The 25,795-nt window shown below is 44.2% G+C and overlaps 1 protein-coding gene and 2 pseudogenes across 9 annotated transcripts in view; all 3 read right to left on the reverse strand.

The window, feature by feature from the left end:
- Window positions 1-25,795, reverse strand: part of MOS14 (ARM repeat superfamily protein) — a 223,380-nt gene that overhangs the window by 184,104 nt on the left and 13,481 nt on the right. For 2 of the 9 annotated variants that reach the window (XM_086517697.1, XM_086517698.1), the window contains exons 2-5: window positions 8,178-8,255; window positions 2,581-2,643; window positions 2,195-2,242; window positions 1,968-2,114 (exon numbers count right to left, since the gene is read on the reverse strand). In XM_086517697.1, coding sequence (XP_086373823.1) covers window positions 1,968-2,114; window positions 2,195-2,242; window positions 2,581-2,643; window positions 8,178-8,255 — 336 coding nt within the window. Of the gene's footprint in view, window positions 1-1,967; window positions 2,115-2,194; window positions 2,243-2,580; window positions 2,644-3,409; window positions 3,493-8,167; window positions 8,256-12,756; window positions 12,939-25,795 lie in introns of those variants that run through there. The other 7 variants (XM_086517696.1, XM_086517694.1, XM_086517700.1 and 4 more) reach the window with 7 other exon arrangements.
- Window positions 13,974-14,848, reverse strand: LOC147451833 (uncharacterized; annotated as a pseudogene).
- On the reverse strand, window positions 14,848-17,154 carry LOC147451834 (uncharacterized; annotated as a pseudogene).

Genomic DNA, 25,795 nt, shown 5'->3' on the forward strand with positions numbered 1-25,795 from the left:
ACGCAAATCGTGGAATATCCATACTATTTTGCCACGTCAGCATCTTTACGTTAAAATTCAAATTATCAGGTTTTAATGCCAGCTTTGTCCATTTGTAGTGGGTCCCTTATAAGCCCTAACCTAAGCCCATAAGGACCCACTACAAATGGACAAAGAAACTTGTGACAGAGAAAATCAATGCACGTAGAGAATTCCAGCTCTGACAAAGAGATTGGCATGGACCATCTTTCTAGAGAGAGAGAGAGAGAGAGAGAGAGTCTGTAACTAGCCAAATGAACGAAATGATCAATTGCGCCTATGACCTCGACGCAGAAACCCCAACCCTAAAACCCGTCACAAGTTGGAAGAATGTGGTGAGTGCCAAGTTGTTGCGGATGCTAAGGGGTATACACCAAACGCCATGTTACTCTGCAAACCCAAGAGAGTACAGTACAATGCGGCCCTCGAGTTCAAGAATGGTGTGGTCTGCTGCTATAAAAGCAATTGTCTATGCAAAAGAGACTATTAGAAGCTATTACAGTAAAGAAGTGGCAAGGAGAGCCTGGTGGAGGAATGAGCTAAAGCTCAACGGGACAACGAGCCAGAAGAGCAGCCGGAGCTACAGGGACCTTGCAAGTAAAATGCTGCTGCGGGTGCCAAGGGTGTATAGAAGCCGCCAGATTATGGTGCCAGTCCCAAAAGTACAACCCCCTACTTCCAAAAATCCCCATCTCTTGGCCTGCAATGCAATGTGAAAATGGTACTCAAGAATAGTGTGAACTACAATGTAACAACAGTGCTCAATAATAGTGTGACCTCTAATGGCAATGGCCTGCCTAGCCTCATGGAGCTTTGTGTCCAAGGAACGAAAGATCATTGACTGCATGTTACAGGAGTGATGCATTTTCTGCCAAGCCAGTACCTTAACATGGACTGGATGACCTATCTACACTTTCTCAAACTGACTGAGGTGGAAGAGAGCAAGATGGAGTCTCTATGGATTGAGGTGGAAGGGAAGAAGTGGAAGAGGTAGCGCATATGACTGGAGTGGTGCTGGATGCGGTGAGAAGGGGCACAGCGTCCTAACAGGTGTGGTGGTTGCAGCTGATGAGAATGGGGCTATGGGGTGGCGTAAACCTGCAATGGATGGGATGGTGCCGAAGATTAGACAATTAGCGTAGTCTGCAACAGGTGGTGTCGAAGATTAGATCATGATGGAGAAAACCAAGGTGGATAAGGATGACAGATTTGTAGCAAATGTGGGGCAAGAGGTGACAGGGTGAGAGGTGGTGAAGATATCACAAAGGGTGCTCGTAAAGGCCGTTGCAGAGACCCAAGTGGTCAATGATCCTCCTAGTCTCCTAGCACCCTAATGAATTTCGAGCAAACATTCTTGGTGGGGTGGGATCAAGAGATCTCGGGACCTCCTCACAAGAGGAGCGGCTGAGTGGCAATAGTGCCCATTGAGTCTCCTTGTGTGTCAGCTATTCTCCTCCTGCGTCCTCTTCTCCTCAAACCATTCACCCCCCCCCCCCCCCCCCCCACACACACACACACACAAGGTAGAGTAATGCCTACAAAAGGCCACAGCACATATGAAACACAACCCAGAAGTATAATGTCTGCTCAAGTCCACTCATTAATGTAAAAATAATAAGAACCCATGAACTTACAGAATTTATATAACCTTTCCATTAAAGATTGTGAGTACAGTGCCTAACCCCTAAAACTTGTGGACCAAGAAAAACATCGGAAACACTGTAATTGACATAAACATGATCCCACCGTAAGTTCACAATGGAAGACACCAATTCACAAAATTCTAAAAGAGGCACCAATAATAAAATGGTTACAATGTTGCTCATCAATCATCCATGTCCTCAAACTGTTTGTAATTATGTGGTAACCAGACCCGTTCAATGTCATGTACTTTGTATTGATAAATAAAGGCCAAGACAAGATTTTAAACAGGGTGATTCCAAACTGACCTGAGGCAACACAGTTAGGAGCTCCAAGAGGCTTGAGATACCCTCATTACTAGTGCAAATCTCTTCCTTCAGCCAGTTCATAACACCACCTCTACCCCACTCTTCTGCAGGTATATGGATAGCTAACGCTGCTAAAGCCAAACACAACTGCAAGACAAACCATATTGAAAAAACCTGTAAACATGAATGCACACTGGCTGATGCATTCTTTCATTACAGAACAACACCTGTGTTCTGACAGATGCTGGTCCATGTTGAAACCTTTTCAGCAATATCTGTTAGAATAATTGTATGCCAGGGTTATATCCAAAACAATGGTGCAACAAACACAAAATTATAATTAAGCTCCTACAGCCATGAATATGGGACCATCAAGCATTGAAAACTTCTTTAGTAATGGATGCAATGGTCTTTAGGGTGTACTTTGAGTATGTTAGATTTTTTTCCCAAGGCTGAGAGCCTTATTTGTAACCCAGACTGGTCATAATCTTTTCATTAGCCAGCATACAAGTTTTGTTTTGTTTTTTTTGTGTATGGGTAGTTGATCGAAGTGTGCTCTTCCTCTTGAATTTGACTCATGAGAGAATTGATAAATAAATCGCAATGCCTATACCAGAACAGAATCCCGCAGAGGTATTCTGGAACTTGTAGGCAAGTCATCAAAATCCCGTTGAATCTGTTCAACCAGTAAAAAAACATTAAGATTAAGAACCATGAGTACACAATATAAAACCGACCTTGAGATTGCCTTAAAACACAGAGACCATAGCTGCTAAGACGACCTAAGAGATGGACTACAGGCATTATGAGATGAAGACATGATAAAGCATTCTATGTCAGCATCTTCCCCTCCAAGATAAACCAGCAAAGTTCACATGGCTATTGAGAAATAAAGAAGTTGCATACTACAAGCAGGCGAGCACACAGACACTTATTTTGTTGGCGGAGCTATGTTTGTGATGATTACAACCACCCCAATGGGTGAAGCAATGTAAAAAAGGCTGCAAAACTGCTGAAGTCGAATGTCTCCCAACTGGGAACAATCACAAAGAAACTGAAGGAGCTGGGTGCAAAAACTTGGCTGGGGCGAAACAAAAAGATTGGTGCCAGGCCAAAAAAGCTGCTGCAGATGGTTGTGTGTGAGATAAATAGCCTGAAGGCCCCAGAACTCAACCCAGTTAGAGCGAAGTCATACGATGGGCTCAAACCTGGCAAATGCTCGGTAAAAATCGGCCAGAACGGTTGTGAAAGAAACAATATTACAGGTGCTGTGTAACACCACAAAAAGAATCCTGAGCATGAGAGCAACGCCACAGCATGTGAGGTACATTCTCATCGTGTTGGCAGCAGCAACAACATAAAGAAGAAGCAACAGGAGCACGTTCATGAAACAACACCTCTAGTTGAGAGGCCACTTGCACTTCCAGAATTTTTTAAGGTACCTTTCCACCATTGGTTGGGCTTGAGAAAACACCATATCCGATAATCGATTGCCAATTCCAGCGAGCAAGCCAATAAGCGATATCTGTTGAAGGTGCATGAAAACCAAGGCACAAAGGATTTGGTCATGAACATCAAGAATGCTTAGGCCTCCATGCATCTTAGGCGAGCACATCAATGCTGTTTCAAGCAAATGCAGACCTTTGCCATCCCCCCCTGGGATGCAATCCCTCGCTCCGGCGAGTGCCAAGGCAACCCCCACAAATGGGCTTGGCTTCTCTCAGGCCATTTTTGGGTATCCCGGGACTCAGCACACTCAGGGTGGTAGACGGGGCTCGGTAGGCGATGAGTGACGACGGACTATGTCCTAGGCTGGGGCACCAACCATGGTGAGCTCCCACCCACGCTGCCGTTCCATAAAGCAATGCAACGGGTATATTCGCCACCGCAAAATATGTGCAGCATGTACTCATACAGAAGGTCGCAAGCCCGTGTGCTGGGAGTTGGGCAATGGCCGGTGCGACAGGCTTGGCCCCCGGGCAGTGCAGTGTCTTTCCCTTGACAAGGCGGTGCTCGACGCACGCCCCGTCCCTCGCCCTTGCCCAATTGCAGGATGTTGCATGCAAGACGACATGGACGGCGTCGCGTGTTCATAGGAAGGGATGCCGGCCTTCGATTGTCAAGTCCACGGTTTACCCCGTCATTGGCCCTGCATCTAAACCGCCAACGGTGGTGAGGTCGGAACAAGCGGCCTTGATATGCCGCCCGTGTGACCAGGGATAGCTACCTAGTTGATCTTGCCAATATTCATATGCTTGTTTAAGCCATGCATGTATAAGTGTAAACTCTTTTTTATTGTGAAACTGTGAATGGCTCATTAAAAGAGTTATAGTTTTTTTGATAGTACCTTGCCACTTAGATAACCGTAGTAATTCTAGACCTAATATATGCACCGAATCACGACTTCTAGAAGGAGTGCATTAATTAGATAAAAGGCCGATGCAGGCTTACCCGGTGAACCGTGATAACTTCCCAAATCGCACGGCTTTGGCACTAGCGATGCCTCATTCAAATTTCTGCACTATGTGATGGCAATGGTTAAGTATCGGGGTGCTTGCCCCCATGTAGGTGCAAGTGACAGGTTGTGCCCTGTCACAAAGGTTCTCGGGGGCCAACACCTTGTTCAATTTTACAACAAGCTGGCACTAGCAATGCTTCATTCAAATTTCTGCATTGTGTGATGGCAATGGTTAAGTATCGGGGTGCTTGCCCCAATGTAGGTGCAAGTGACAGGTTGTGGCTGGTCACAAAGGTTCTCGGGGGCCAACACCTTGTTCGATTTTACAACAAGCTGCTCGCACCCTACAGTCAAGTGTGTGTGCGCCGGTGGAGTGGTAGAGTAGTAGGCCTTAAGCCCAAGTGCCAAGTTCGATTCCGTGTGGGCTCCGTGTTGACATCATTTTGGTCAACCAATAGTAGCTCCCTAGGGGTGACTGGAGACCGGTTTGAGCATGCTTGCCACGATGGAAAGCAGCTCGACATCTAACCAACACCCAACTTTCGATGGTAGGATAGAGTCCTACCATGGTGGTGACAGGTGACAAAGAATTAGGGTTCGATTCCAGAGAGGGAGCCTGATAAACGGCTACCACATCCAAAGAAGGAAACAGGTGCCGCGTGCGCTAATCGACCAATCCCAACAGGAGGAGATAGTGACAAAAAATAACAATATTTGGCTTTTTCAAGTCTTGCAATTAAAAAGCTCGAAGTTGGATCTCAAGGGGGCAAGTGGTTTGCCTCCTTTGGTGTGCACTAGTCACTCCACCCAGTTTGTCATGAATGCGCTCCTGGCCTTGAACACTGATTCAACGATGTTACTTTGAAAAAAATTAGAGTGCTCAAGCAAGCTGATGATATGAATACATTAGCATGGTATAACACGATAGGACTATGGTCCGTCTTTGGGACCACAATACTATTTCATTGTAAGAGATGAAATTCTTGGATCTATGAAAGACAAACTACTGCAAAAGTAGTTACCCAGAATGGTTTTCATTAATCAAGAACGATAGTTGGAAGCTCCAACACGATTGAATACCGTCCTAGTCTCAACCATAAAGGATACCAACTAGGGATTGGTGGATGTTACTTTCACGACTCCGCCAAGGAGGCAAAAACTTAAAGGAATTGGCAAAAGATGGCCGTTTGACTCATCTCACAAGGGGAGCATGGTTAGGAACACGCTTCAAGTTTGGGAATAACTTCCCAACAAAGCAAGGGGAGACATTACTGACCATAATCCCTGGAGGGTGGTACGAAGGACGGAGCTAGACATAAGGGGTAGACGGGCATAGGAGTAGAAGGCAGTGTTGCCAAGAAACGCGTTTCTTCACTCATGAAACGTACGAAACATTTCAGAAACGTTTGGACGTTTCAAAGGTGAAGTCAAGGCTCATGTTACATGCTTGAAGCCTCTTGTTCTTTGTTTTGGTCATGAAATCCTCAATGTCATGAATGTAGCTTTTGTCTTGCTTCTAATGATGAAAGTTAGTCCTATTCTCCCTCTTTTTCATGTCTAATTGTAAGGTGATGCTTAAAACATAGATCTCAGCTTATACCACTTAAACTTACGTACATTTCTTTAGTTTGCACGAAACTTCTGTTTTGGCATTTCTTCCTCAGACGAAACCGTTTCGAAACTTTTGAAACTCGTTTCAAACGAAACGTTTCGAAACTCCGTGGCAACTATGGTAGGAGGAAAGTGGAGGCTTTATTTGAGGACCACACCTAAGAGAATCTCTTGTGAGTTAACTATGAGTTGATACCATAGTTACTCCGAACGGGAACGGGGAACAGGAACGGGAGGGTCCGGAACGAGACAGGAATGGGGAGGAGGAGGGGGGGGTCAAAACAAGAACGGGGCCGGAACGGTCGACTAAAGTAAGGCTTTAATTATCTTCATTAAGCTTAGTCCCAAATCAACTTCTAAACAGCCCCAAACCTGCCCTCAAATTGGCCCAAATATGTCCCCCAAACAGCCCCAAATCTGCCCTCAAATGCCTACTTTTTTGCCCCCAAATGCCTACTTTTGCCTATTCCACCCTATGTTCCAAACTATTCCCACTTGTCCCAGAACACTGTTCCGGTTACACCCCGTTCCGGAACGGCGTTCCGTTCCCGACTCCGTTTCCAAAACGGGACTCGTCCGGAACGCCGTTTCGGAATGTTTTGGCTGTGTCCCGCCTGACGGCCCGTTCCCTCTTACACTGGTTGATACATGTATCATCTATGAGTTGATACCTGCATGAGAACTGTGAATCTTAGCCTTGAGCTTCTATTCAAGCAATTAGTTTAATTTACTCTTTGGCTTGATCTTCTTAATGACCTTGTGATGAAACTAATTTTTTTAACATGGTTCTCTTGCCTCTTAGAGAAATATGTTTGCCAAAATTAGCAAGGTTTTTCTTATAAATTTTGTTGATCTAACACTCTCCATAGTGGGCTCAAGAAAATGCACACTAATTTAGTTGGCTTAATGAAAATGATCAAATTGTCTAAAATTGTACAAGCTTTCTTAGGATGCACTTCCTTCTCGACACTTCTCAAAACAGTTTTCCTTGGCTAAACAGGAGCTCCCTTTACACATTCAATTTGAAGAAAGTTCCTGGGTTACAGTTGTCTTCGAAAATTGTTTTATTTGGTTCTATAATGCATGATGTGTTACTATACTTTGCTTAATGATGACTATCAACTCTAGCCTTGTGCTTCTACTCAAGCGGTTGGTTTTATGGTTTTATTTCCTGTAATTTCTCTCTTGCTTCTTCAATTAGGAATGTCCCCTTACTCTATTTGCACCCCAAATGTGGGAAACTACTCCCTACTAGCTAGTGTTCTAATCTAGCTGAAAATTATGTTAATTTACAAGGACAGACTAAGTCTCATATGCATAAGGGCTGTTCCTTTTGAAAGATGTCGGCTACCAACAATCTTGCCACAAATAAATACGGTAACTGAACTCATTTAGGATATTTTTGTGATGATCATACATGAGTACAAGACAGGAATTACTATCTTAGTCTATTGAACGGACATGAACGTTGTGATGATAGGAACATGGATGACAATCGTCGGGTCCGTTCCATACATATGAGTCATCCGGAGGTGGACCGTCAAGGACACTAGAAACCAAATCGTGAAAGGAGGCACCAAAGCCACCAGGGCACATGAGGCACATTACTCGTAGAGACTCGTCTAGGAATGCCACATAAGTCATCCACTTGCACGTTAGGATGCAAGGTGGAACCGAAAATGACCTCTGAGGAGAAAAGATTCGCCCGATACATGAAATATAGAGCCAAACAGAAGGGGTGGGGCATGTGAAGAGAAAGTGTTGGGCAAAGCGCTAGACCTCATCGGAGGAAGCTGATGAAATTCAGCCTCCCAAGGTACTTTCTGAAGAATCAGTGTGCATGCCTGCAGCAATGGCCAGCCAGAATGATCTGGTTAACTCACAAGTGAGCCCTTTAAATAGGACTCAATGCTCGTTTGTGGACATGCTTGTGTCACACTTCGATCTGAAGCCTAGGCAACTCTACCCGCACATACATCGTTTCTGGTTTGGTAGTATGGCCCTCCAACCCTTGAATAACTTACTTGTGAAACAATCGTAAAAGTAAATTAAGAAGCCAAAAGAACCAAGAAAAGTATGGAGGCAATAAACTAAAATTTACATCATTGAAGATATTCAGAAAAATACTTACTTAGTCTCACCTTTGTCCTCAATGTCTGAGCACAAAAATAAAGAACTTCAAGAGTGCTACTGGGATTGTGAAGTAGATTGTCAGATATCTACAAAGCAAACACCAATTGATATCAGCACATCAAACTGCCCTTCAAACTTTAATTAGATAATACTACAAGTCAAATAAAGAGACCAATTTGCGACATATATATACACCAAAACTATTTCAAGCATAGTCGCAAGCAAACTCCGTTTTGGGGCCAATCAAATCGGAAAATCAGTTTCCAAAGTCCCCCCTTTCTCGTTTCCTTTGTGCCCTGTTTTTCAGGAAGTTCAAAAGGTTGAGCATAAAATATAACTATAAAAGGCCGTTTCTATTCAATTCCAATAAAAAGAGCAATCTGTGTCCGTCTTGTATGGCCCTAGCGGTCTCGTTCTGCTTCTTGTTTCATGTGACTATGATTACAAGTCAAATAGACTAATTTTATGAGGACATTAAACAACTCCTCATGATCAAAAGAAACCACAATGACAGAAAACAATTCACTAGAGAGAGGAATTCCTCAAATGATCAAAAGAAATCATAAGGACAGAAAACAATAAAGATCGCTACAAAAGGGAGAAAGGAATTCCGCAAAGCATTTGCCATAAGCTTGATGTTTGGTTATTATGCAACTTGAAACTTTCCAACAAGAAGAAACGTCAAATTTTTTATCTTGATGCATAACCACACGCAAACTACCAACAAAGCACCAAGTTCAGATTCTAGCAGCTTTCGAGTCACTTGAGAGAAAGCCTACATTCACAGTCGAGTAGACCTCTTTCATCATCTCCAAGAGAAACCTCCTCGCGATAGAAATCGCTTGGAGCAATCAGGTGGGGCGGATACCAGCCTCACAGAGAAGGGACATCTGACAGCCAATGCCAGGTCATCGTTCTCCGTCAGATTATCATCATCATTGCATGAGCATCAAAGTACATTTCTTGTACACCACTTGTGTGATTAAAAAGCAAATACCACTCTCTGGTTGGAACAACAGATGTGATCTTCTCTCTCTTGCTCTCTCCCTAAGATAACATTCAACTCTCTCTCTAGTGTCTTTTAATTCATAGCACATGGGAGCTACCACACAACAGATATGCACGACTAGCACTTGAGTCATCGTGACAATTGGGCGGTGAGGGCGATACTTCATGTTGGTTTGCTCAGATATCATCTTTGTTTGAGCTACATGGATTTAATATGGACAAGCTGCCCCCTCTTCCGTATTCCTTGGATGAATGATCCCTCATTGTCACAAACTGCTGACGTTGGAATGGGGGAAGAAGGAAACCCGCACAACACGTTGTAGACTTGCCTCTTTACAGCTCAGCAGATACCCAGCACCCCAAACCACACAAACTCACATTAAAAATAGCCCAATTTACAAGTTCCAATTGTATCGACTCGCTCTTGGACACCACCGATTACACACATTCACAATCAAGCACTTTTTCCTCATACATCTAAATAATGATATTCAATCGCATAGATACTTATGCTTCAGATATACTTTAGCTCATACCTGCCATACCTCTCTTATCCCCTCATGCAACCTATCTCACTCTTTCTTGGCACGCACACACACGTAACTTGGGGGCGACACGCACACAACCAAGCCAAGGCACAAGATGTCGTCGAGCCGAGAATAGAGAAGATGACGAGGAATAGAAGGACCTTCAGGTTATGACCCTCTTCAATTCATCTCAAAAGTCTGAAGCAACATACAATGGCATCGTCTTCACACAAAAAAACTTTGGACAGCCTTCCTCCTTTCAAGAGTTTGCAGACGGAGGTCCTCTTAGTTCTTGAGTAGCCTATACTGGCTTAGCCTCTCCCCGACAGCGCCCTCCTTGTTGATGGCCTCTGTTCACAACTTCGACAATTACCTGCCCATGAACAACCTCCTAATAAAGCCTTCTTTTTTTTTCTCTGCAGCCTGTCGGAACTTCAAACGCTGGTCTGTATTTTTGTTTTCGCCTTCATCTGCTTATGGGACTGCTTCTCTTCTGATGCATCTCCTATGGCGCCCCTTCTGGATGCTCTCCCCTGTGGACGACTTCTCCCCTGCATGACTTCCACCTGTACATAGGACGGACTTCAACTCATTGGTTGCTTCAAGCCATGCGCCACTGGGTGGCCTCGAGCTGCATGGCTGCCCCTTCATCAACTTTCCCTGCTCTAGCCCGCCATCTGGTGGCGCCACCCTACACACAGCAGCTCGTTCTGGTTTTTTTTTAGCATGGCGTTATTTTAGAACTCAAGCTTTTTTACCTTGCGACTTAGCGGTCACTCCCACCGGACGCCGATCACCTCCAAAAGCTTTGAAGAGATTACCTTTGTTTGAAGACGACCCGACTTTTACGGCCGCTAGAAGATAACAATCGGCCTTCGAGAACCAAACCATCTCTTTGATACTCGGAGATATTGCCGCTACAAGCACTGGATGCTTCAACCCTCAATGTAACCACGGTAGATGGCCTCGTCCTGGCTTCAACGTGAAATGGATCTCCAAAAAACCCCGTAACCAAATGATTGAATCATAGAGCAACCGGATAGCATGTTTTATGCATCTGCGAGCATACCGATCATTAGAGATTAAAAACCAATCTTTGACCTGCTAATTGCCACGTTTGGCATACACATCATGATCAAGCTTGCCGCTACCGGCATCTGGTATTGGCTTCACCGCCTCGACTTGTATCTGCATGACTCCATACCACTGCAAGAACCATTCTACTAGACCGACATAACTTTGTTGCACCATCATTGCCCAACCCACTGGTTGAACATTTATGTTCAACCAATGAAAGCTCTTATTATTCAAAACTGTAAACCTACTAACACTATGCAAAGATGAAATAAAGTCATATGGACAAAGTTTTATTCATGTCTTTTTGCTATCTTGGCACCCTTAAGTGGGATGCCCAACCCCTTCAACAAAACCTGATGAACATTTGGCGTGAGAGCTCTGTCGAAATAGAGCTTGAGACGAACTCCATTTACCCTGTGTCGAAGAGGCTTACCATTGGACCGCTCTAACTGATAAGTACCATTAGGGAAAGCTTTGGAAATTTTGTAGGGCCCAATCCACTTCTTCTTGAACTTTTTCTGGAACGTGAAATCAAGGTAGCTCTCGTACTTCATAACCAAATCCCCTTCTTGTAGCTCCTTTTTTGGCAATCTTTGATTGAACTTCGTCACACGTTTCTCTCTTTGTTGCACATAGAAATCTGTTGCAGCCTCTCGATCCATCTTCAAAGTCTTCAATTGTGTGATCCTGTCCTGCAAAACATCTCTTTGATTCACATTAACTCGCCATAAACCTTTTAATGCCCCTAGTTGGATGTGTACAGGTAAGACTGCTTCTTTGCCAAACACCAATTCGTAGGGAGTGAAATTGGTGGCCACTTTATAAGAAGTTTTGTAGGCCCATAAGCACTTATCAAGATTACCCTCCCAGTCTTCCACCTGTTTATAAATATACTTGGTAAGCATTTTCATGATCTGACTATTTGCACTTCCAACCAAACCGTTGCACTGTGGGTGATAGGGAGATGAGAATCTGTGTTGAATTCCCATCTTCTCTACCAAAGCACGTACTAGCTTGCTGCGGAATTCTTGTCCTCTATCTCATATCAAAACCCATGGCACTCCAAACCGACAGCAGACAGAATCAAATACAAACTGAGCAACTGAAAAAGCATTTACCTCCTTGACTGCTTTGGTTCCTACCCGCGTAGTGAGGTAGCCGATAGCTACCAAGATGTACTTTTTTCCACTTGTACATTTGGGAAGCGGACCAATAGCGTCCAATCCCCACTTTTCGAATGCATTTTGGGCCAAGATAGCCCCTTGTGACTCTGCTACTAAACGCCGCTCACCCATAACTTGACATTCGTGACATGTCTTACACCAATAATGAACATCTCGTACAAGAGATGGCCACCAAAAACCTGCTCTAAGAATGCGAAAGAGTACCTGATCTTTACCTTGATGCCCACTTTCTTCATGGCATTGTGTCAAAACCATGCCGATCTCCTCCTTGTAGAGAACTCTCCTCAATACTCCATCATGGACGTATACCGTAAGGTCTTCACCTATCAAAGTGAACCTGCTAGCCTTTTGGGTAATCCTTTTCCTCTCTAGCTTGGACATGCCTGCGGGACCTTGACCTGTGCTCAAGAAATCATCAACGTCTTTCAGTGTCTCCCTACCTGCATAGCTGGCAAGCGCCACATATAAACCTGCCACGTGCATCTGTACCCGGCTACTGGCTAACTGGTCAGCTTCTTGATTTTTCTCCCTCCTAACATGCTTGAATTGCACCACTTCAAAAAACTTCAATAACATTTCAACAGAAAAAAACCAATGCTTGAGAGAGTCCCTCTTCACCTGCGATTGCCCTAAGAGTTGTTTGATAACCAAAAGAGCATCTTCCTTCACTATGAGCCTGGATATCCCAAACTCGATACGCTACTTAAGGTCCAAGTGAAGAGCCAAGTACTCTGCCTCGTTGTTTTTATGCACATCCTCCAAATCATAAGCTTTTGAAAAAATAGTGTTACCTTGTGGATCCTGTATAACGACTCTGCCTCCGGCTTTTTGGACAACCCTCCTGTAAGCACCATCGAACCACATGACAAAAGCTTCTTTTAGATCCGGTTCATCATTTGCCTCTTCTCGAACCACCCTGGGATACGTAGGAAAATCCACACCCTTATTTACCAACACGTCTGCGAGATGTGACCTGCAAGTGTGATCAATTTTAAACTCAAAATCGAACTCTTGTAATTCTAGCACCCACTTCATAATGGGCCTCTCTGGTCGTAGGTGAAGCACCACTTCAAGTAATAAATTGTTAGAAGTAAGCACATAAACCTTGCAAACAATTAAATGCACTTTGAACTTCCTGCAAGCAAACACTAGGACCATCACCCATTGCTCAACTTCTATGTATGACATCTCCCCTGGACTGATGATCCGACTCTCAAAGTAGACGGGTTTGTAGCACCGCCCTACCTTTTGTAACAGAGCTGCACCAAAATGGCAACTGTACCCACTATCATAGCAACATAAAAATCATCCTCACGATTGGGAGGACAAACAGTAGGCAATTGACATAGGATTTCTTTAACCCTGTTAAAAGCTGCCTGTGTGTCTTCATTCCATTGAAAGCCATGAACCTGTTGACTCATTTTTTGAAGAGGGTATACATACTGTGAAAGCATCCAAAAGAAGCGAGAGAGGTACTTCAACTTATGCACAAATGATGCCAAACCTGTAGCACTTTTGGGAGGCTCCATCAACACAAGAGCCTTTACCTTTTCCGGATTAGCTTCAATACCTTTCTGTGAGACCACATGCCCTAGCAGATGAGCTCGAGGTTGAGCTAACTTGCATTTTTTGGGATTCAATTGACCACCCGCTTCATCCAATCGATGAAAACATAACTTTAACTTTGACAAATGGTCATTCCTAGAGTTGTAACACCCTATGTCATCCATGAAAACTCTGATAAACTTACCAAGGTAGGGACCAAACACTTTATTTATCCAATCTTGAAAATTTGCATAAGCATTCACCAAGCCGAAGGGCATTCTGCGGTAAGCAAAACAGCCCCATGGTGAAATAAAAGTGGTTTTTAACTGGTCTTCAAGTGCAATGCCTATCTGAAAGTACCCAGAGAAGCCGTCCATAATAGAGTACCTTTCGTGACCTGCAACTTGATTTAAAATTTCATCCTGAAAGGGTAAAGGATAATAGTTCCGCTTGGTTGCAGCATTTAAAGGCTTATAATCAACACTCGCCATTTGCCGTTCTTCTTAGGTGTTATGACAACCGGGGAGACCCACTCAGATTCTTGCACAGGATAGATAATACCTGCATCCAATAGCTTGTTGATTTCCTGCCAGAGAGCCTCCTGCTGAATTTCACCTAATCTCCTTAGCTTTTGTGCCTTTGGTTTATGCCCCTCCTTGAGTATGATCCTGTGTTCGACTTCCTTTGCATCTCGCAAATCTTTATACTCAGTGGCAAACAAATTAGGATAGGATGCACAGAGTTGCACATAACTTTCCTTCTCTTGCTTTGTTAAGTTTTCTCCTAGCATACCTCTTACCTCTTGGGCATCAATAGGGGAAACTTGAGCTTGCATACCTTCTTTTGGAATAGAGTTATCGATAGTAACCCCAAAGAGATCAACATCAACATGGGAGATCGTCATCACTCTTTCCCTCTTCTGTATCTGTGTAGCCTTCATCATAGGTTGACTCCGTTTCGTATTCGTAGCTTGTTGTAGAATATCTCCCTCATCCTTCGCCATGGGATGAGAGCAACTCTCCCTCGTTCGTAGATCAAGCATCACCTGTCTATCATTCTCTTTATACTACCCCTTTTTCCCAATCCTACTTGGCCCCCATTGCAAGAAGCCATGGTCTACCCAATATGATAGGGTAAGAATTGTCGCCAGCTTTCATAACAAAAAAATCAATAAGGTATTCAACACCCATAACCTTTACCTTCACATCATGTGCTATGCCCAAACACCTGGCCTTGGTATGGTTGGCCATCCTCATTCGCACATGAGATCTTACCACTGCTTTAACTCCTGCATTCTTCATGGCGGATTCGGTCATGACACACACTTGGGCCCCTCCATCGATGTATGCATGTACCTACATCTTCTTTTCAATAAGAGCATCAACAAGTGGAAGCACATCCGCTGGATTCCCAACCCTCAATGCTAGATTCCCCACAGTATGCACTCTTGTTTTGTCCCGAGGAAGCCTGGTGCTAGCACTAGTAGACCACTGACGTCGCAATTTAGGATTTAAAGCAAGCAGCTGACCGAAAGTAATATTAGCCTTTTGGTTCTTGACATCACTCACCAAGGCATATTCGAGATGATCCCTCCCAAGTTGGTAGTCGGATTGCTTGATTTTACACCTCCTCCTTCTTTTGCTCGTCTCTGCCTGCTCTCTACCTTCGCTGACTTTCCCTTTGCCTTTGCGAGCTCTACTCTTCCGTCTCTCTTCCTTCACGTGCTCTCTTGTTGGCCAAAACATCCACTACCTGCTCATCTACTCCAATTATGTTAACACGATGAACTTCTTCATTACCTTGAGGCACGGGAGGCACAGGATTGTCAAACTGCTGATCTCTTTGCCCGTTGAATTGCCCTTGTCCTCTCCCTCTTCCGAATAGTGGGTACATACCTCCTCTTTCCCTTGGTGGATGCGGGCAATCCGGTGCGTAGTGTCCTTCGCCGCAATTATAGCAACGGCCAGGCAACTGCCTAGCTCTTCCTCTGCCCGCTCTTTGCTGCCCTCTGTCCATCACACTCAAACGAAGCTCTTGCATTTGTTCCGATAAATCTTGAACAGTACGTACCCAGTGTTGAGGAATAGCTGCCACTCCACGATTTGCTTGATCCTCTGCACAAACCTCGCCTTGAGGGCTTGGTGGCTGCTCGTATCCCATCATACCTTGTTCGATCTTCTTCTTGATCTTCCTGCTCTTTGCTCGAGCAATTGCTACAGCACCGTTGTAGTTCTCGGGGCTTTCGAAATCCACCTTTTCTCATACCTTGGGATGTAGGCATGACATAAATTTGTCCATCTTGAAATAGTCGCCGTTGGCCAACTGCATTGATGTGGCTAATTCTGCCCAACATTCTTCAAACCGATTAAGAAAAACATTAAATTCTTCACTTACATCTTGCCTGAGAGCTTTTAGCTTCACGTCCATATCCATAGGTGATACTTCCTTTCGAAAATGTTGTAAGAAACTCGTCCGTAGAGCCAGCCATGCGTGTCGCGGCTCGCCCTTTTTTCTCTGCAGCCTGTCGGAACTTCAAACGCTGGTCTGTATTTTTGTGTTCGCCTTCATCTGCTTACGGGACTGCTTCTCTTCTGATACATCTCCTATGGAGCCCCTTCTGGATGCTGCCTCTCCAATGACGCCACCTTTGTAGTCCCTCCAACCTGCCCGGATCCCGGCCCCTCCTACTGCTTTGTTGATCCTCCTGTCTGCAGCGCTACCACCTGTTTTGCTACTCGTGGGCTCCCAGTAGCGCTTCCTTATTAGCTGCAAAGGGGATGGCTCCACTAAAGCCCCTCTCTCAGACCGTGCCCTCCTCGTTAATGGCCTTTTTTTTTTGCTCTTCAGGCTTAACTCAATCCTCTAATGCCCCCCGTTCACTCCCTTGCATGGCGGATTCTCCTGACTCTGCCCACGCACTTGGAAACCCCCCCATCTGGCGCAACTTTCCTCTTCTCACATGCTGTGGACGACTTCTCCCCTGCATGACTTCCACCTGTACACAGGACGGACTTCAACTCGATGGTTGCTTCAAGCCATGCGCCACTGGGTGGCCTCGAACTGCATGGCTGCCCCTTCATCAACTTTCCCTACTCTAGCCCGCCATTTGGTGGCGCCACCCTAAACACAGCAGCTCGTTTTGGGTTTTTTTTTAGCATGGCGTTATTTTAGAACTCAAGCTTTTTTACCTTGCGACTTAATGGTCACTCCCACCAGACGCCGATCACCTCCAAAAGCTTTGAAGAGATTACCTTTGTTTGAAGACGATCCGACTTTTACGGCCGCTAGAAGATAACAATTGGCCTTCGAGAACCAAACCATCTCTTTGATACTCGGAGATATTGCCGCTACAAGCATTGGATGCTTCAACCCTCAATGTAACCACGGTAGATGGCCTCGTCCTAGCTTCAACGTGAAATGGATCTCCAAAAAACCCCGTAACCAAATGATTGAATCATAGAGCAACCGGATAGCATGTTTTATGCATCTGCGAGCATACCGATCATTAGAGATAAAAAACCAATCTTTGACCTGCTAATTGCCACGTTTGGCATACACATCATGATCGAGCTTGCTTCTACCGGCATCTGGTATTGACTTCACCCTCTCGACCTGTATCTGCATGACTCCATACCAATGCAAGAACCATCCTACTAGACGGACATAACTTTGTTGCACCAACATGTCAAGCCACTAAAGAACGGAGCCACTGTGCAGATCCCGGCTGAGGGGCCTAAACCCTAAGAATAAGTAGATGAAGAAACAGAAGTTCCTACCAACTTATGGGAACCCGTCCGATGGTGCGCACACACACACACACACACACACACACACACACACACACACACACGTGTGGATCTGATGACGTGGTGATTGTACAGAATTCCGGATTTTCCGCTGACTCTTGACGTGGCAAATTGTACGGATTTCCGCGTTTCACGCTGACATTGATGACATGGCAGCTTGTACGGATTTCCGTGATTTACGTTGGGCAGTTTGTCAGCGCCAGCTTTTGGGCTAGTTGCTTTTGAGTTTGAATACTTTTCATGTAAACTACTTTTGGGCCTAAGGCCTTTAAATATGAGGCTAGCATTCTCTGCCATGCTTCTAGACAAAGGTGCAGAGGATGGAGTACCGGCTTGTACTCCGTTGTTGAAATATAAAGAAATATCAAAAGAGGCGCCAAGGTTTGGGGCCAATACTCTAAGGGTAGAATTCCGCCACTTCGTGTCGCGTGTGCTCTCTCTCTCTCTCTTTCAGTTTCAGTTGTCATTGAAGTGCTAAAGTCTGTTCAGTCTGTTCTTTTCCGTTGGCACGTGGTGCCCCTCTTGTGATAGTTCGCAGAGCATCAGGCATGTGCTTTTCTCAAAGCATACCGATCCTATCAAAGAGCAGACATGGCACTGGGCACTTTGTAAATTGATATTGAAGAAGCTTTGCGTCACAACCCTAGACTTATTAGCCACTCCCACCCTTACTTCATTGCGCATCGGGCGTGCTCTCATCTTCACCGATCATGTCTTACAGGGCATAAGCCAAAAAGATCACTTGCAAGAGAAGGATCCAATATTTGTTTCAAGTCACTGTTTTTTCTCAAAAGCACCATGCAGATGTTGATATCTATAGCTACCAAGCTACACACTTCAAGGACTTGGCAAGCTTTCAAGAAATTTTTTGTCCGAAGTTATATGGTTTCTGACATCTTCCTTCGGAGTGCAACTTTTGGTAGATTGGGGTATCCTGAAATGCTTCTATGGAAACCCTAGCAGATTATAACTTGAAATTTCTCGACATCTCTCAGTAGGTGTCTCTTTTCGAGCTAAAAACTTGGATATCCGGTGTGATTGCCAGGTTTTGGGACTTACATCATCGCCAAAGGGATGAAGAAGCGATGGCAGCAGAAGAGGTAGCCCTGAGATCTTCTTGCAGACGATGAGCGTGAGAGAGAGAGAGAGAGAGAGAGAGAGAGAGAGAGAGAGAGAGAAAACGTGCGCAGAGCAGAGTTTTTGGCATGTGCTATATCCGGCACACCTTTCAATGTCATATTTTATTGAAATGTTAGGGTACACACTATAGGGTCTTGAGTGACCCCATGGGTGGTTCACACCCAAAGAATAAATAATAAGTACAAGGGTGGCCAGAGGGCCTTTAGACCCAACAACCTCCCACTTAAAGGCCCGATGTGGTACCTCCCACTAAGTGCAAGCAATGCTGATGTTGTGTCTTAGCAAGACACTTAGTGAGAACATCTACGGGGTTATCTTGTGTTTTGAGTTTTGACCTTTGCCAGTGTGACAAGGCCATCTCCAGCACCTGGCGTATAAAATGGTACTGCACATCAATGTGTTTGGTACGAGCATGGAACATTGCATTTTTAGCTAAGCATACAGCAAGCACTCTGACTATCACAACCAAGCACTGGAGCATGAGTTGGAAGACCAAAAGTCCTCACAAGACGGCCAAGCCAAATGGCTTCTTTTGAAGCCTCTATGACTCTGTAGTGCTCAATGCAACAATCTTTTGCAATCTTGAACACCAAGAAATAGTTCCACCAGCCAATGTAAATACATAACCACTGGTAGATTTTCGAGTGTCAAGATCACCTGCCATGTCCGAATCACAGAATCCCCGCACAGACAATATATCCTTTCCATAACATATGCATGTGTCTTGTGTACCTTTCAAGTACCTGAAAATGCTCTTCATTGTCTCCCAATGTGGTTTGCCAAGGTTAGACATAAACCTGCTAACAACTCCCACTGCATAAGCACTATCTGGTCGTGTAGCAACCATGGCATACATCAAAGACCCACAAGCTGATGCATAAGGAATACCTTTTATAGCATGGGTAGTTGCAGCATCTTTTGGGCAATCATGCTTGCTAAGCTTTGTGTGTGCAGGTAACGCCACACCAAGAGGCTTAGCATCAGCCATATTAAATCTCTCAAGCACCTTTTTGATGTACTTGTCTTGAGAAAGGAATAAAAAACGCTTCTTTCTACGCTTCTTTCTATCCCTTGCAATGCGCATACCCAAAATATGTTCAGTTGCACCCAAATCTTTCATAGAGAAAGCTGAATCAGCATATCATCCACATATGGGACTAGCACAATAAGACTACCATGAGGAGCCTTTTTAGTGTAAAGACAGTGATCTGCATGACTACGTTTGAACTCATGGTTGAGCATAAAAGTATCAAACTTTTTGTACCATTGCCTAGGGGCTTGTTTCAGTCCATACAAGCTGCGTTTCAGTTTGCATACCAAATGCTCTTTCCCTGGAATGACAAAGCCCTCAGGCTGCGGCATGTATAGCTCCTCATCATAGTGGTCTCGTCTGTCCCGTATGTTCTGTACATGTACGACGATGTGCAGTACTAAACGAACTAAAAAATTTATGATGTTCGATGACGTTAGATACGTTCAAAATAAAAAAACACATAATTCTTAAGTCTAAGGCCTAGGCCCTTAAGTTTAAACTTTACACTTAAAGAAACTTGATATTTGCACAAATTACAATTTACAATGTGGAGAGGCAAGACTCTAGTCTCTAGAGCTTCACTTGAGAGCTAGAACATGGGAGCATTGAGAGCTTGCAATTGTAAGTGTTTGAGAACAAGATGGAGAGGCATTGCTTAAATAGGAAGAGGCTAGAGCATGAAAGAGGGAGAGCGTGGATGATGACTCTTGATGAGTGAGGGAGAGCATGGGAGAGGGGGAGTGTCATTAGAATGTCACATGTGGAAGGGCTAGGCTCTAGCACATGGCATATGATTCAATGTGGTGAAAATGCACTCCAAAACGGCTCCAAAACCTGCCTACAACGTTCACTAGTCAACAGTCAAAATACCACCAACGGTCATAAACGGCCTAGAATTTTTGAACGTACGGAACGCACTAGACGAACAGGACGGGACGTGACGGGCCGTACGGAACAAGACGTTCCGTACGTCGAACGAGAACTACCCTGCTCCTCATCCAAGTCACCATGTAAGAAAGCAGTAATTACATCCGATTGATCCAACTCCAAATCCAAGAGAGCACATAAAGCAAACAAAACCCGGAGCGTAGTCATCTTTACCACAGGTGAAAAGATCTCTTGGAAGTCTATGCCTTCCTTCTGTGCATAACCCTTAGCAACCAAACGTGCTTTGTACTTGGGTTTGTCATCCACACATTTGACCTTATAAACCGACTTGTTAGGAATAACCTTCCTACCTTGGGCAAAGGCACAAGCTCCCAAGTATCGTTTGCATACAGTGACTGCATCTCAGATCTCATAGCAAGCTCCCCCTTACTTTTGTCTTCACAAGACTAGGCCTCTTTGTATGCCTCTTTGTATGTAGGAGGCTCCCGTTCATCTGTCAACAAAATGCAATCCATAGATGGTTGAAACCTCTGTGGTTGCCTTCTAACACGTGTAGACTTTCTCACCCAATGATTTGCATCAACTGGTAATGGGTCTACATCGTCTGGAATGTGCACACCATCAATTGGCGGCTAATTTTCAGCATTATCTCGCTGCTGTAATTCATTTTCAACATGCTGGTCATGTGGTATAATCCCATTTTGTGTATCTATTTGTTGTCCATTGTCTTCTGGCAATTGCACAATAGGTTGTTGCTCATTTTTAGCATCAAAAGGAATCAAATTTTCAGCCAAAGGTGACTTTATGACATATTATCTTCGTGTACTAAGGTATCCAAACTCGGTAACCCATCTCTCCCTCATCTCCATATCCCATGAAGATGCCCTTGATAGATTTCATATCAAGTTTGGTCCTCTGATCAACAGGTACATGCACAAATGCATCGCAACCAAAAACTCATAAATGGTCATATGAAGCCGGTTTGCCATACCAAACCTCTTCAGGGATGCCATTATCTAATGCACGATTTGAAGAGCGATTACGCACATGAACTGCAGTTTAAGAGCCTCTCCCCAAAACTCTTGAGGGAGATTAGCCGCGGACAACATGCACCTCACTCTCTCACTCTCTCACAAATTGTGCGATTATATCTTTTAGCCACACCATTAGATGAAGGATTATAAGGGGCTGTCAATTCCCGCTTAATACCATACATCTCACAAAAATTGTTAAACTCACGTGATACATACTCTCCTCCATTATCCGTCCTAATAGCTTTTAACTTCAAGCCCTTTTGTGTGGTCACAAATGCATGAAACTTTTTGAATGAGTCAAGTACATCACTTTTACTTTTTAGTACATACACCCATGTCTTTCTACCATGATCATCAATGAAAGACACAAAGTATCGTGCACCTCCATGTGAATTCACAGGCATAGTGCAAACATCAGAATGTACTAAATCAAAAACATGCAATTTGCGAGCGACACCAGAGGAATAAGAGAACTTCACTTGCTTTCCATAGATACAATCATTACAAAAATCAAGGCTAGGGCCTTTTACATCAAACTTCCCCAAAGAGGAAAGAACATCAAGCCCTTTTTCACTCATATGGCCAAGCCTTTTGTGCCAAAGCTCCTTGTGAGAATGAACTTCAACCACGAGCAAAAGCTTGTCAGGTAATGCCTTGCAATGTAAATATAAAGAGTTCCCTTCTTGCTGCCCTTTACAATTAGCGTAGAGTCCTTAAGCACTTTCCAAGAGCCACCACCAAACATAGTGTGATAACCCTTCACATCTAGCTGCCCAACCGAAAGTAAACTTTTCTTGATGCCAGGTACATACCTAACATCATGCAAGATCAACTCTTAACCATTTTCAAGCGCAAGTGTATAGTGCCAACGCCCTCAATCTCACATGCATGGTTATTGCCCAAGTAAACTTTACCCAGACTACCTGTAGTGTATGAAGCAAAAGACTCCAAAGATATAGTAACATGAAACCAGGCACCACTGTCTACTATCCATGATTGTGACGAGCCATCCTATGCTGAAAGTAATGCATCAATTACCTCTGCTTTTGTGATATACATATCACTGGCCATTGCCACACTATCGTCATGAAGGCATGAGTCAACAACAAGTGCATCACCCGTATCAACAATTTCTTCAATGACAACACTCGAAGCAACATTTGCCTTCGCAACTTCTTTGGAAGAAGATTCATGATCATCACCTTTAGCATCACTAAAATCCTTCTTCTTCTTGCCCTGCTGCTTCTTTCTTTCAAGTTCCTGCTTGTAGTACCTACAATCTGTCTTTTTATGCCCTTTGCGTCCACATTGATAGCATGTACCATCCTAGGGCTTACCCCTGCTCTTGCTCCTATTCTTATTGTTTACATTATTCTTCTTTTCAAACCTGCCTCTTACATTATACGCTGGCCCGCTGCTTTCACCGTTGGTCTTAGTTCTAATCTCTTCATTGAAAATAATACCTCATACACCATCAAACGTCAAAGCACCATTGTTGCTCAAAGAGACAACCAAAGCTTCCCAACTGTCAGGCAAAGTCATCCATAAGAAGATAGCCTTGAGCTTATCACCCAAAGGCTACAAACCAAAGTCTTGCAATTGACTCAAGACACCTGAGAAAGCACTCAAGTGTTCAGATGTAGACTTAGACTTATCCAACTCCATGTTTACAAGCTTTCGCATAAGATGCACTTGATTCACAGGAGTTGTGTTCTCATACAAACTTGTCAATTTCTTCCAGATATAGCATAAGCAGTGTCAAGACACTTAATGTCCGTGAGCACATCATCACACACCGCCATCTTTATGTAAGCAATTGCTTTCTTGTTAAGCCTCGCCCAATCTTCATCTGACAAAGCTACAAGTTTCACTTCCAAAAGTGCATCATCGCAATCTTTCAAGAATAGGATTCCTTGCATTCCATCTTTCCACAAGTCAAAGCCAGAGCCGTCAAACCTTCTGATTTCAAGGAGAGACTTCGACTCACTGCTTGTAGACGCATAAGAGGCCATTTCGGTGCAAAAATACTCAAAATTTCACTACTGTATTTTTATGACAGCAGGCTGAAAACTGAGATTTTAGCCTCTTACGAGCTCAATACTCAGTGTAGAAGAGCAAGGGATGGTAATACTGTGTTACCGGCACTTTACCACAAGTGTATAGCAGTAAAGAAGGATGACTTTAATCAGTAAAAGCTGAAATTTCAGCACACAAATAGGAAATACAATTCTTGCATGAATACTCCCACTTCAGCAATTTTCAGCCATGGAGATTCTTGAAGAAGGAAGAAGCATGACTCCAAACGAAGTTGAAGCATCGAAGGAGCCACAGAAGACTTTGTCGCTTTCGGCACGGCCCAAAGAAGCAAGCGTTATAGACCTTTATGAAGTTCAAGCATCGCACGACCCACACATTAGAGTGGGGCGGCAAAGAGTCCTTTCGAGGATTCCGGATGTTATTGACGATCTCCTTCAACGCACAGTTCGGTACCACCCACGTAAAGTCACTGGAAAAAATCTTGTCTTCCTAAAAGACTGTGCATGCAATGTAGATGAACAAATAGACGGAGTGCCAAACCGTTCACCACACACACGCAAACAATGAGATTGACTCCATCGAGGCTCGCTCAAGACATGTATTGAACGTATGCCCTGTTTGGAAACATTCGAAGCATCAACCTTCTTGTAACAAGGCGTCTCGTTGACGTTGTGTCAGACGAGGCCGTTGAGGTTGGTTTTCGCACGATTCCCGAGAATTCGTTCGTTGTTGCTGAGAGTTCTGGTTAGTGGCCGGAGGTTCTTGTAAGGTGCAGCGGAATGAATGTTGTAATTTCTCAAGATTAGTGATCTTTATTGCTCAAGGTTCCTTTTAGTTCTTAGGGAAAGAGAGAGCTTCCGTCTTGTGGAGAGTGCTATGATCACGAACAAAGTGAGTGGATTGTGCGTGCAAGTGAATGAGACTGAGAGAAGGAGAGAGAAGAGATACGACACCGAGAGGTTGTAAAACCCTCCTCCAAAGGCCCCACTCTCGTCGGTGAGACTGGTCTACTTGATTGCACAAAGGTGTACAATGCGAATGCAATGGACTGATGCAATGGGACTATGCCGATGACGACGACGATGATAACGGCGGCGACTTAGGCTGAAATCTGGGATCTTCTTGGTGGCTAGAAATGACTGTTTCGGGCTGGTTTCATGGCTGAAAATTGTTGTCTTTGTCGGGCTGAGATGAGGATCAAAAACGCTACTGTAGACTGCTCTTTGGCTGCGTTTTTGGGGAGAAGTTCCTTGCTTAAAAACGCTGGGACAGCAGAGGTTTTCTTGCTGAAATTTGCAGGTTTTCAAGTGCTTAATAACTCCTTACCCGGCTATGGTGATTTGCTGCAAATTGCTTGATGAAAACGCTGAATTGGCTGAGGTTTGTTTGGCGTTAGTAGTTGCTAAAAACGCTGATGTGACCAATGGGAAAAACGCTAGCTCTCACTGCTTCATGGCGATATTTGCATGGGAGGAAAAACGCTAGGGCAGCCAGAGGAATGGGCGATCCCAAGTTGAGGATCATGCGGGGGAAATGGGCCTCACCAAGATGCTTGGAGAGGGTCTTGCTGAGAGAGGGAGGGAACACTCGTAGCTTGGTAGCCTGCTGTGCTCCTTGGCTCATCTGCCAATTTGTGCTAACTTGGGTTTGCTTATAAATTAACTTACCCAATTTGCCCTACTGAGTACCCAACAAAAGTCACTTAATAAATAAGTGAAAAATGTCAAAAATAGGGAAAAATGGGATAAAGTCATTTGAAAAATCCCCAAACTGACTCTGATGGAATCTGATGGAAATGCTTATGCTTATGCAAGGTGCAAACAGAGGATATGCATCTACACTGAGTGATTGGGCATGCACGGTCTACAAATAGCCTCACAAAAGTGCCAGATCACTCCTAATCTAACTTAGATCACTCATAATCTAACTTGACGGAAACCCTGTTATGGTGTAGCTTGTCCACGAACACATAGGGTTGGGATGTGTCACGTGACATCCCCTCCTTTTTAAAGTGAGGTACTAGTACCGAGCTGCATGGCTTCCTTGTAGTTTGCCAACAACTCTGGATAATCCTTGGTTCCTCAATCTTTGAACTTCAAAAAATATCGTCGTACTTGTTTCTTCGAACCATGACGAAACCGATGCAACAAGACTTGCTCCAACTCCATGACTTCTGCTTCATCTATAATCTCCGGTTCTTCTTCTTCCGAAACGTCCTTTGGAGGTGTTCCCTGAAACACTTTCAACCAAGAAACATGGAAAACGTTATGCATTGACCATGAGTAATCACTCCTAATCTAACTTGACTTGACTTGACGTAAACCCTGTTATGGTGTAGCTTGTCCAC

This window comes from Adiantum capillus-veneris, chromosome 8 (genome assembly GCF_014529385.1).
Source record: "Adiantum capillus-veneris isolate H3 chromosome 8, ASM1452938v2, whole genome shotgun sequence".
In the NCBI taxonomy this organism is placed as follows: Eukaryota; Viridiplantae; Streptophyta; class Polypodiopsida; order Polypodiales; family Pteridaceae; genus Adiantum; species Adiantum capillus-veneris.